This window comes from Euphorbia lathyris, chromosome 3 (assembly GCF_963576675.1).
Source record: "Euphorbia lathyris chromosome 3, ddEupLath1.1, whole genome shotgun sequence".
In the NCBI taxonomy this organism is placed as follows: Eukaryota; Viridiplantae; Streptophyta; class Magnoliopsida; order Malpighiales; family Euphorbiaceae; genus Euphorbia; species Euphorbia lathyris.
The window spans coordinates 28524927-28537983 of NC_088912.1; the positions used below are offsets into that span (position 1 = coordinate 28524927).

Below are 13057 nucleotides of genomic sequence, written 5' to 3' on the forward strand. Positions count from 1 at the left end.
ATTATTGTATTATAATTCAAATAAATTTTGAATTTTATTTAAAAAAAACAAATTAAACCAAAATCCCACTAAATAAAAGGCCTTAGAGGACGACTAGGCTAGCTGCCCTAAAGCCGCCCCTCAATAGAATTATCTTGACCAAGACAAACAAACAATCTGGGAAAAGTAAAAATTTGCACTTCGGATCCAACTCAAAGTGTTGTATGCTAATAACAACTATATTTCAACATTTTGTCTAAGCAACTCCACTCTTGTTAAACATGTCTTTAACCTAACTCCTATTCTTCACAAATTAGCGGAGAGGGGGGGTTGAAAAATGAAAAGGTCAGAAAATTGAGTCCTACTTTCCCATCTCTCCTTTTTGCTGGGGACATATCTACACAGGCAGCACTAATTGAGCTAGCTGATTGTATACAAGGTCATCTCAGTTTTTGCAGCAAACCTTCATTTTGCAAAAATGATGCAGCAGGAGCAGCAAGTTTCCTTGTTAACAATAACTTCAATTCCATTATTCTGCTTACCATAATATTAACTAACTCGTCAATTTCGAATTCATATTGCTCGTAAACAAAGAAGGCCGTAAAGGAAAACACCAGAGCTGCAAGTAGTTCCAAACAAGGTCAATAACTTAAGGACAATATACCAATAAAAGTTTAAGATTGGAGAACAAGTTTCTTCTTACCTACACCTATCACCACAGTCAATGATTGCAACAGAATGAACTTGGCCAAGTAGAGAAAGACAGCAACCTGTATTTGTATATGAGAATGATTAAGAAGAAATTTCAATACTGAAAAGGAAATAGAACTTAGCTTCCATGCAAATCAAATGCACATTAGAAACAGATTTTTCTCCTTTTAAGCATATATATGGCTCTTAAAATCACAAGCACATCCAGGACATATCTCGTTATGTTCATATCAGAAAATGTAAACTCAGCTGTACTGATAATCTGTTACGTGCAAAAAGCCTCATAAAATAAATAATCAATATTAGTTGGTGTTCCTATGTGTACTATGTTCTGTATTTTGTAATATAACTGTCTGTCACTTCGATAATTGCTTCGAGTAGCAGTCACAAGTCCCTATTTTGGGTAGCAGTTACAAGAGATTGAAGGGTCCTCTCTAATGAATCCTTAACATGAATCAAAATGTTAAACAAAGCAGAAAATTACACCCATCCGCTGACTAAATCCCAGGGGCATAACATAATTACCAAGGGACATCCAAACTCCGAGTTTTGGCAGAATATTCAGTGTGTGTGTGTATATATATATAGGTGCATCCGATTAATCAGTTTTGATGTTGGTTAGGCACCATTTAGGTGGCCCCTCTCACAGTCTCCCAATAAAGATCTATTGGGCACAAGAGGAATCGAACTCCAATCCTAGCTTTAGCAACTAAAGGCCCTTCTGATTCAAGCCAGCCTTTTATACATATATATATATATATATATTCCCTCCTTTTCTAACCAGAAATGCAAGTAGCAAGAATATGTCCATAAAGCAACCTTTCTTCCAGAAATGACCCTACAATAAATTGAAATGCGCATTCAAAAGAAAAGTGTGAAAATATGCAAAATCCAAATAAATCCTTAAGCTTGCTACGCTTGCTACCTTCAATCGAGGACACACCATTACACTTAAGAGTTTCTGCTTAACCTTTAAAACATGTTCACAAATCCATATTTGGCTCAAAAAATAGGTCAGATTTAGAGAAAGGGCAAGTTAGCATTCAATTTTTCCACTTATAAGTTTCTGCTTAACTTTAAAACATGTTTTACAAATCCCTATTTGGATTATTAGGAAAAGGTAAATTCAGAGAAAGACGTATGTAAGTTAGCATTCAATTTTTCCACATATAAGTCTAGATCAAGTAAAAATCTAATTACATAATTTAGTTGCATAAAAACATAAACTTCAAGGTTCACGGATCATAAGACATTTACCAAAGGCAAATAAAATACCCATATCCTACAGTTGAAAAGTTTATGCAAGAAGTATGGCACATGATAAATTGATAAATGCAGTCTATAAAGAATTTGCTATCACAATCCATACCTTGAAGAATTCACTCCAATCCCGTCCTTGAGCCAATAATTCTATATTATAAAACCCACTATTCCACATATAGGCTACGGATGTTACTGAATCTATCACCGCAGTTTCTGAAATTTTAAACCAAGACGCTGATGGCCCCTGAATGGTAAAATTGGATCTGTTGCAAAGGTAATAACAATCAAGACACCTCGCTTAACTTTCCAAATAATGAATTTCAACTATTGCAAGAAGAAAGAATTTCAGAACTTAGTCCAAGCAATAGCTTGGAAATCCTAAGACAATTCATCTGCATATCCCTATTAATACTAAATGAAGTAAAGGTTTCACTGTATTACTATACTCTTTTCTTTTATTTTTCATGCTTTGAAGAAGATAATGAATGTGTTCTACTTTCCATATTTCAAAAGGCTTTAAAACAAATAAGAATATTTTTCCAATACAGAAGTTCCTCTTTAAAAACTACCTACATTATTTCATGTACTGGACAAAAGCCCATTATGCCCTACAAACAAAATTGATAGATTATGTATTTGTCATCCTACTATTGAAACCATAAAAAGATTATAAAAGATAAAACCATGAAAATAAAATAATTAAGGCACACTGAGGACACCTTTTATTTCTCCCTTCTGCCTCATAATAAACATTTGCTTTACAGATTTTACAAAGCTCACTTAAACTATAATTTATCCTTCACTTATGGAATTCAAATTGCCAAATTGACATTAACCACATATGCTTATGCCTTTGATCTTTCCTATCATTGATTGACAACATAAATACTTGGATATAATATATCACTAAAAATTATAGTTTTTATCTGATAATTTCCTCTCAAAACCTCATAAATTTTAAAACCCTACATCTAGGATGGGTTTCATCTAATTAGGATGTTTTCATATGTAAGATTGTTTAAAAACGGTACAAGGAAAAAATAAATCAGTGTGCATGTGGATAGATCAATTGGCTAAAAGCTCATTTTTATTTGTTTATAAATATTATAATCAACAAAAGCAAACTTAAAGTTAACCGCTTAATTAAAGAAACAATAAAAAAAGGTTGAGTTCCAAATAAGTACAAGCACTTCTGGACATTAAAAAACACTCTTGAGCAAGCAGATAACCTGCAGTGGTTAGACCAGTTGAGTACTACCCAGTATCACTTAAACTTAAGAGATAAAAAAAAGCAAGTTTTCCAGGAGAAAGCTTATCGCTCCATGCAGATATAGATTAAGTGGGATTTTTCTTCTTCTTTTTTTTTTTTTTGGTACAGATCTTAGTTCCTCACAATATGAAGTTATATATATACAAAAACACACACTAGGATGGTCTGACAGTGACAGTGAACTCATACAAACCACGTACAATTTAGAGCCTGACCCAATAATTTTTCTTTTCCTCATTCGAATTCAAAAGAAAAAAAAAGCGAAGCTTGCTTGGGTCTTGCACAAAAGAAAAGGCTTGAAATAATTCTTCTGATAGTAAAGCATATAGGAATTCAGTGGCGGACCTATGAGATGGGACAGGAGGGGTCACCTCAAAGTAACTGTAACTAAAAGCAAGGAGTTTGGCGAAGTGACAAAACAATAACGAATGGGCAAAAGGTGATGGAGTTAATAGAACGAAAATGATATCTTTTAAGCTTGTAATGCCATCAGGCAATCAACCAAAAACGTTAGTACTTAAGTTTTTTCCTTTATGCTGTGAGATCACTTTTCTTTGTCTACAATAGTGTACAAATTGATATAACGATAAATGCAAGCAACTTGAATCTGAAATTCTCATGAGCAAAAATCAAACTTACATCTTTGGTGGTAGAATGCCATATCCGTAGAGGACAGCAGTTATTAACAAGAGAAGCTTGGCAGCAGATGAGGCAAATGTTCTCCCAGACAGTAAAAACCAGTAATACAGTATAGCAAATGTAAGGAAATATTTAAAGGTTTTCTTCTCATCTCTCCAGAGTAAAATGTCTGCAACTGCAACAAGAAACTTTAACAAATTACAGGAAAAATAATGACAGGCACCTATGGTGAATACCAAGTTTATGTACTAATTTTGAGATGCATCAAATATGTTTGAACAATCAACACATATTGAGTCATTTTTCATGCAGATGGCAGAGGGGAAACCATGGCTAGGGCAAGAACAATAATGCCCTTAAGATGAAATTTTAGCAAATACGTTTAGAAGCTAAAACTAAGCTCAGGCAAAAATCAATATCTATTTGAAATATAGACTTGAACAGCCATACACCCATTAAGAAAAATCAACCTCAAATCAATCAACACAAGACCAAATTAAATATGAATCTGAATTTAAATGCAAGTTCATAATTTCAATAGGTAGAACCAAAATGCAACAGAATGAGATTCCAACCTTTCCCCCTGGCTAGTAACTTATAAACCTTCGAGTCTTGTTGAGAATTAAAATATCTCATGAAAGCTGGGTCATTGACCAATTCTGAGAGCGATTCAATAGTCAACGCAAGACCATCCTGCAAATTTAACAATCAAAACAAATAAGAACTTATAAGAATTTTAGATCTTCCAAAGATTAGGCCTAACACATTTGTTTTGGCAAATAAAATTTCAGAAAGCAGTACCCAACTAACAAAGACAGAACTTAAAAGTAACAGATTATAGGGAAATCAGTATAAAAATATGAAATCATTCAAGTACTTCAGCATGTTAAACTCACTACAATACAAAGCTGCTATCGACTACGAAAATAGAGGTGTTTAATATTTATATAAAATTTATCAACATTAATACAATCGAAATCAATAACAATGGGAACCTCAAAGAAACCCTTATAAACTTTAGAAATAAAAGCATAGATATAGACTAGAAAAGGATCTAAATTAATGCACCAAATAAATAAATGCTCAGTGAGAAAAGATAATTAGGTAATACGTACGTCCAGAGAGACAACTGGTGAGTAACCAATATATTTTTGAGCTGCACTGCAGTTAAAAGTCCTTGTGTGAGATGCTAGTCGGAAGAAATAACCTGACAGAAAGTGGTTATATCTTCTGAAGCCCAACTTTTCATGCATCCATTTCACAAACAAAAGAAGATACCACACCATTCTGGCTGGAAGTTTTATCAAAGGCCTGCAATCAAAATAAACAGAAAAATCACACTGGGCTAGCAGCAGGAGAAGGAAATATTGATCCTTTCTTAATCAGCAAAGAAAATTAGTAACCCTACAAGCATACAAGTCATACATAATAACCCGCACTCCATCTCTCTAAATGTGGGAGAACACTAGAGTACTAGACATAAAGTGAAGGCCAAAATACAGGTACAAATGACTACAAGTATCATTTTCATATCATGTCTCACTTTTCCTGAACTTCCATACCTAATTGTTTTTCCATTCCATGAATTTTTTTCCTTTTCATTTTCCCTTTCTGAAACACTCAATATTACAATTTTATTCTCTTTGCATTGGTAAACCATTTATTTTCTTTTCTACTATTTTCCTACAATCATACAGCCCAGTAATCTAGGATTCTACTATACCTTTGATACCCCAAGCCCTCTAAAAGTAATGATACAAATTCCCAAAACTTCACAGGCTCGAGATTCGTTATGAAAAATGCCTGCAAATCGTAATAAGCCAAGTCAATCTCCCTCTCAAAACATAAAATGAAGAGCTCTTTTGATACAGCGTAGCTAAAAATATGGGAGTACCTTTCCAGCCACAGAGATCATCCGAGATTCTAGAGCTTCTGCTGCACAGATGTGCGCATGAGTAACGTTCTCAACAAAGGTAAAGTCAGACATATTTCCGCCACTTCCTATAATAAACTGAAATGAGAAACTTTGTTACTTAAAAAGGTTAAAAATTACAGCAGCTCATGACTATAGGAGTTCAGGATGTTTAGAATACAATGTCTGATTTCTAGATCATTTTAAGGAAGAGATAGACCTCTTCAATATGTATCATCCTCATATCAGGTAAAGCTCATGGAATGTTATTAAAAAATAATATGAACTATGAACAACTGATAACAAGTTTCCGAGTCAATGTGGTATAACAAAGAAATATAAAAGATTATAAGGACTGGAAAAGAAAGCCATCGAACCTTTGCACAACCAGATTTTGCTAAACCCATCAAAAAGGGCAAAAATTGTGTGTCTCCAGGTCCAAAGACATTACTAGGACGAATAGCACAGGTTAAAAGGCCATCAATATTGTTAGCAAACAGGACTAATGCTTCTGCATGAGCCTTAAGGTCATTTAATGGATCCTCAAACTGTTACAGAACACCAATTGAAAGGAAGTTCAGCCAAAAAGAAAATTACATAAACTACAAGGAAAACAAAGAAGGGAAAGCATGTAAGCAACATAAGTACCTTCCAATGGCATCGTAAGGACTCATCTCCATTAAATATATCATGTGAACCATCAAAAATTACATCAGCAGAACTGTTAAATATCAGCTTTCCAACTTTGCACTCTCGACAAGCACTTATGACATTCTTAGCACCTGATTAAATAGGAGATTGTGAAATAAATCAGTATTTAAGGATGGTTCAGAATGACCAAAAGAATAAAGAATGGTAAAACAAAAACGAACCATTACCTTGAACAATAATTTGATAAGATTGATAGCTATCATGATTCCATAAGTCAGTATCTCCAATATAAAACACAACTGGCGAACCTTCTATAACTACAAAGGCATAGATGATAAGTAATTTCTCAAACACCATTCAGGTACTGTTTGAATGAAAAATGAATTGACCAAGAAAGCCCAAGTGTGTGATACATGAAAGAAAGATAGAAAGAAAAGCCATAGCATGCCAGGGAACAAACCACAATCAAATGCTCCTTGCAAGAGAGACAGAGAGAGAGATGTTAATATCATGATTCTGTCACTATAAATGGGTAAGTTAGCATTACCAATGATAAAAGAAATGGCTATCTAGCTAAAATTCAAATCCTAGTATCTACATACAGGAGAACCTGGTTACACAAGGTGAATATTTATTAATTAACATCTCCATACTTCAAGAATAATGCAAGTCTAACACTCAAAGCAAAAATATTAGGCCCATATCAATTATTTCACAAAGTTCCATCACTTGAGAAGGATGAAAATATGATGGATACTTGATATGCAAAAGGATTATTAATAATATTATCAACTAAATACTCAAACTCTCAGGAAAATCATTAGCATACATTAACTGACACCATCTTCCGATTTCCACAGTTGATAGCAATTATTATCTAGAGTAAATACCACAATCCCGAAACACAATCACAATTTCCATAACATCCCACACAATATTCTGCAGGCTAGGACCAATTAGGAATCCTCAGCATGCACAATGCATATAATATTCACATGTCCGTGGAACAAACTTGTATGGCCAGAAAGAGCTCCAATAAAGTGTAGGAAAGAAGATGGCTTAAGTTATCATCAAGTCATTTTTCTGATAGCTGTCATTTCATGGAATGCCTAATAAGTTTTTCAATAAAAAAAAATAAAAATTAAAAACACCTCATCAAGGAAACTACTTCACCTGAAAAGCAAACAAGCCCTCAATCTTTTTATGCAATAAATTCAGGAAGAAAAAATAAATATATACCCACACAGGAAAGGGCTCATATATAATCTTAGGATACATAATTTACCCAGTGAACCAAACATATAACTACGTGGTAGACAGACCTCATCTGGCTATTTTACTTGGTTTTCACGTGGACAAAATAAAAACATAGAAAAGAATACCTCAAGCATTTCATTTCATTCTTCATTTTCTATATGTACTCTGGACTATATCATTTGAAATTATTCGGAGGATGTAAATATGTAATTGGAGGGATAAGTTCGTGTCATAAACGGTCCTACTATACATACAAAGTAACAAGCCATCTCTTTGACAGATGGACTTGTCTACTCAGAAATATGAAACAGAATACAGCATAATTTGAAATTCAAGAATTTGTTTTACCCTCCACGGTTATCAGTGAGAATTGCAATCAATATTTTAAACTTGAATTTGCAAAATTCCTAGTAGTTTTGAGTTTAAAAACGATTAAAAGACAGACATTTCATTTCAATCTTAGTCAGGTTTAGTAATAAGGCAACTAAAATTACAATTCCGAAGTCTATAGACAAATAATCCCAAGATTTAATATCCTATTCCCCTGTCTTTTCTCTGAAAGCAAACGAGAATGGAGAACCAAGTGCAGCAAAAATTATCAAATCTTAGCTCTCCTAACTTGATAAATAGACAGAGAAGAGCAGAAATCAAATTTGATCTAGCCAGTTTACTCGGAACATTTTTAACAGTCACTACAGTAACATGTCTATTCCTCCCAAACAATCACATAAAACTGGCATTTCCCCAATTCTCAGCAACCAAACAAACAAATACAGAAACATTGACATACAATGCACAGCATTACCTTTGGCGATTACGGAGACGTCAAGAACATGAACGTGATGGTAAGAAGCACGGCCAGACGAGATAGCTTGATCAAGAACGGAGTCGGAGGAGTTAGTAAGGTCGAGGTCCAAAGACTGCGGGGAATCAGCGACTCGAACGATCCAGTTACCGAGTTTAAGAAGCCTAGAAACAAGCGATCTCCCTAGAAAACCCCGTCCTCCGATAACTGCACATGTCTTAGGGCTTAAATCCACAAATGGAACCTCGATCGCCATTAATACACAGGGGAAGAAGATGAAGAAATGGAAAAAGGGCAAAAAAAAAAATTAAAAAATACAAAAAGAAAATGAAACGCGAAATTAGTGTGTAAAAAAGGAAGGATTTGGCGCGGAAAGTATATATGGAGACGTTTTGTTTGTTTCTATTTGCTTACTGCTTTTGTTGCAGGCGGGTGGGTCCCATCTAATCAGTTTATTTTCTATTTTATTTTGTGAATTTTTCTTTTTTCTCTGGGTTTCTTTTAATTATTTGAAGTCTTTTCATTCAAACCCCTACCAAAAAAAAGAAGAGTTTTTATTTTGTGTGTGTTTCTTTTTCTTTTTTTTTAGAATGAATAACTTTATTAAGTATTGAGAAGTCATTGAGAAAAGGAGGAGAGATATCACCCCCAAACTCTGCGGTAAGTGTATGAGCTAGGGCTGGACACAGTTCGGTCCAAGTCGGGGATTCATGAATCTCCAGTTTTGGATTGAAATTCGGAGATTAATAAAAGGAAATCTCCAGGATTGGATTGAAAGAATAAATCTCCAGAATTGAATTGCCCCAAAATTTCGGTCCAGTCCAGTTCGGGGATTCGGAGATTCGGTTCCGGTCCAATCCAATATAATTTTTCGGTGATTCGGATAAATATCTAATAGTTTAAGTTCTAAAAAATGAATTAAAAATTTAATTTACAAAATTTTATTATCTTACATAACTTGAAATAAATGATATTTTTTTAGGAAGTAAACAACATTTATTAAAAGTTACAATAGACAACAAGGCTAAAAAAAAACCCACAAAATCAAAGTATTAAAAGTTACGGTAGACAACAAGGCAAAAAAAACCCACAAAATCAAAGTTACAAAATAACAAATCCATAAAAACAAACAACATTTAATTCAAAAAAGACAACACTTCATTAGCAAAATCTCTCTAATCGTCATCCCAAATTGTAATTGAATCTTCTTAACACAATAAATTCCTTGTTTTCCAAAGCAATGGCAGTAAAAGCCAAACATCAACCTAAACATATAAAATTTACCATATTAGTGAATCAACAAATGTTAAATTAATTAGCTTTCACTTCAATAAAATTAATCAACACACTAACAAAAAGTAAAAGGAAAAAAAATATGCTTATCAAAGTGCATTTGATTCGGTTAAAAAAACCTTAGATATCCAATTGAAATATGGATAAAAAGAGATGATGCAATTTCAGGATCAGAACTAATTTCTACAAATTAAATAACATTTATATAGTTAGTATTCATAATATAGCATTCTAATACCCTAACATATAAAACTTCAAATCTACACCATGTACACAACACAGAGTTTAGAAATTGAAATATAAAAGTTCAGAGTTTAGAAAACTTATCAGAGTTTAGATCGGTAAAAGGTGGAGGTGGCGGTGTGCAAGGTGGAGATGACGGCATGCGAGGTGGTGGTAGCAGCGGTGTACGAGGTGGTAGCGGCGATGGAGTGCAGTGGAGGAGATAGAACCCTAGAAAAAAATCGAAGCAGAGAGAATAGGTAAAAGAAGCACGAGATTCTATTTTATAAAATGTTTACAAATTCTAATATTTAAAACTTCTAATATTTGTTACTTAATTAAATGGTTAACAAGAAGTAGAATTGGTTTAGATGGTTAAGGCAATTAACAATGTTCCATTTGGTTAGGTGTTTGATTCTCCATGTCTACATTTTTAGGTAAATATTTTTTATTTCATTTTATAAACGGAAATTAATCGGGATAATTTTTATGACTATATAATAATGTTATACCTTATTAATAAATTATAAATTTATATTATTGTAATTAGTTTACCAAACCTTACAAAATATATAACTATATATTATATAATATTTCTCTTTATATAAAGTTAATGTATGAAATATAAATTTATTATTGCTAAACTTTCGGTTATTTCAGTTCAGTCCAATCCAATCCAATTCAATCCGGTTATCGGTCCGGTCCTGGATAAATTTCGGTCCAGTTCGGTCCAGTTCTTTGACAAAAAGTCAACGGTCCAATCCAGTTCGGTTCTCTAAAAAAAATCAACGGTCCGGTCCAATTCCGGAGTTTTTTCCTCGGATATTCGGTCCGGTCCAGTATCTCCAGGATCCGCGCCCAGCCCTAGTATGAGCTACTTGATTCGTTGATCGTTAATCAAAATCAACTCCAATAATTTACAATCTACAATAATCATACTAATAAAGGAATTTGAAACTTATCTATTATGGAAAGCTATGATAAACAATTGAAAATCATATTCCAGTATCACATCATTATAGTCGTTGTTTCTGATCCAACTTAAGGCCTCCCTAACCCTTAAACACTCTGCTAAAAACGAATCCATACGACACTGCAGAAGCCCTTATTTTGCAACAACCAAATGACCCTGATAATCCCTCACAACAAAAGCAAAACCAGCAGTAGAAGAGTGATGGAAAAGGATTGCATCCATATTGCATTTCAGCATATCACGGGGAGGTGGAGACCAAACAAGGGAATAATTACCAAAGGAAGTAAAAAGGTGTGTCAATTTGGATCTAGCTTGCTTCCAATAAGACATAAAAGCAGTTGTTTGACTGCCGATAATTCCTGCTAGTTGATGCGACTTATATTTCAGATAATGTTATTATAATTTTGCCTAATATTCAAACAAATCATAGCAGCTTGGCAAACCACATCACTACTTTTAGAAGAAGAAATTGAGCTCCAAACATCAATAAAGTTGGTGAAGGTAGAGCTAATTTCTCCCACTTCAGAGAAAACTTAGACCTTACGTGCAAAAATGACAAGAAACAAAAGCATGAAATACGTCTTCTTGAGGATCGAGACACACAAGACAACCACTATTAATATGAATATGGCGGTGGATCAGAGAAGAAATAGTAGGCAAAGAGTGAGAAAGTTCTCGCCGCATGAGGTTGTTTGCTTTTGGTGGAACATGTAGATTCCAAAAATTATTCCACATAGTTGTTGTTGCATTTGAAAAACCAGCAGTTGCTAAATCTCGAAGCTTTGAATAGGCATTTGGACTTGATGATTATTAAGTGATTAACACACAATTAATCAGGTCCAATATCATAAACATGAATCAAACAACATAATCGCATCAAACTAAATTGACCAACTATGAAGATTAGTTTCATGGTATAAATACCTTTTGTAGGAATTCCCAAGAAAGACTATGATTTGTAATAACGAAGAAGAAATTTGTATGTTGACTGGAAGAGATTAATGTTTCTTTGTTTCTTTGTGTTTTTCAGGGAGAGGAGAGAAATATAGTATTTATTTTTTGCAAATGATGAAAAGTTGTATCTTTTCATTCAATCTCTTCCTATTTATAATATAATAAATGGGCCAGATTTGGATTAGATCGAGTCCCATCAAGGGTGACCCACTTGTAATATCCAACACGAACATAGAAAATCAACTCTCTAATCTCAGAACCAGTACCACCCACTAGTAATATGTTGAGTACTAATTGGAATTTGTTTAATAAGGCATCGGTCTCGCTCATTAAACATCAATAGTAAGATCTCATCATCCCAAAGCGTTCCAATTGAACTTATTAGCTCAAAGACAGTTAACTCCTCCAAAGCAATATGACTAGGGCTTTTAATCGGTAGGATTAACTCCATCAGGTAGCCAAGGTTCTTGGAACACTTTTGTATCATCACATGTACCAATAAAGCGTCTAGCTCCACTTTTCACAACCTTTTGTCCTACCATTATGCTTCTCCATATAAAACTTGGGTTGATTTTCAGTTGAGCTTCTAGAAAGCACGAATTGGGGAAGTACCGGGCCTTGCAAACATGGGCAACCAAAGAGTGTAGAGCTTTCAATCTTGCTCGGCTAAAAGAGCAAGATTAAAGTCACGAAGCTTTTGGAAGCCTATACCTCCTAAAGATCTGACCAAATAGAGCTTATTTGAAGATTTCCACTGGATTCCTCTGCTATCAGAACCCACCAAAAGGAGTTTATCAACCGCCCAATCTCTGACAAAACAACTCCAGAATAAGAAAGAGACTCGTGGCATAAGCTGAATAACTGATTTTATAAGCGCTGGAATAAACTTAGACATCTAATTAGATAGTATGGCCTTGACTTTATCTTCAACAAAAATCTCCATTTTCTTCCTACCAACTAGAGATGGAAGACCCAAGTATTTGCCTAGGATTGCATTATTAGGAACACCAAAAAGGGAGCTTAAGTCTTTTTTAACATAAGAAGAAACATTGTAGCTGAAATCAATGAAGGACTTAATAAAGTTTATTTGTTGGCCTGAAGGTAACTCATGCTTGTGAAGACACTGCT

The 13057-nt window shown here is 34.0% G+C and overlaps 1 protein-coding gene across 2 annotated transcripts; it reads right to left on the bottom strand.

Annotated features, from left to right (window-relative positions):
• Positions 1 to 53: 53 nt before the first annotated feature.
• LOC136224675 (3beta-hydroxysteroid-dehydrogenase/decarboxylase) lies at positions 54 to 8975 on the bottom strand. Of its 2 annotated transcripts, none has more exons than XM_066013085.1 (12): positions 8488 to 8975; positions 6653 to 6736; positions 6423 to 6556; positions 6152 to 6322; positions 5757 to 5873; positions 5586 to 5665; positions 4978 to 5173; positions 4438 to 4555; positions 3863 to 4037; positions 2060 to 2216; positions 683 to 749; positions 54 to 598 (listed from the first exon to the last, which is right to left on the bottom strand). In XM_066013085.1, exons 1-12 carry the CDS (start codon positions 8741 to 8743, stop codon positions 420 to 422), a joined length of 1734 nt encoding a protein of 577 aa, XP_065869157.1. In that variant the 5' UTR covers positions 8744 to 8975; the 3' UTR covers positions 54 to 419. The 2 variants fall into 2 exon arrangements, with proteins under 2 accessions (XP_065869157.1, XP_065869156.1); XM_066013084.1 differs by having other exon boundaries at positions 6653 to 6742; positions 8488 to 8969.
• Between the last annotated feature and the right edge of the window lie 4082 nt (positions 8976 to 13057).

Coding starts and splice junctions, on each gene's coding strand:
- LOC136224675 (XM_066013084.1), bottom strand. CDS start 8,743: ATGGCGATCGAGGTTCCATTTGTGGATTTAAGCCCTAAGACATGTGCA. Junction 6,743..8,487: donor CGTCTCCGTAATCGCCAAAG/GTAATGCTGTGC, acceptor ATGCCTTTGTAG/TTATAGAAGGTTCGCCAGTT. Junction 2,217..3,862: donor GGCATTCTACCACCAAAGAT/GTAAGTTTGATT, acceptor CCTTTGCAACAG/ATCCAATTTTACCATTCAGG.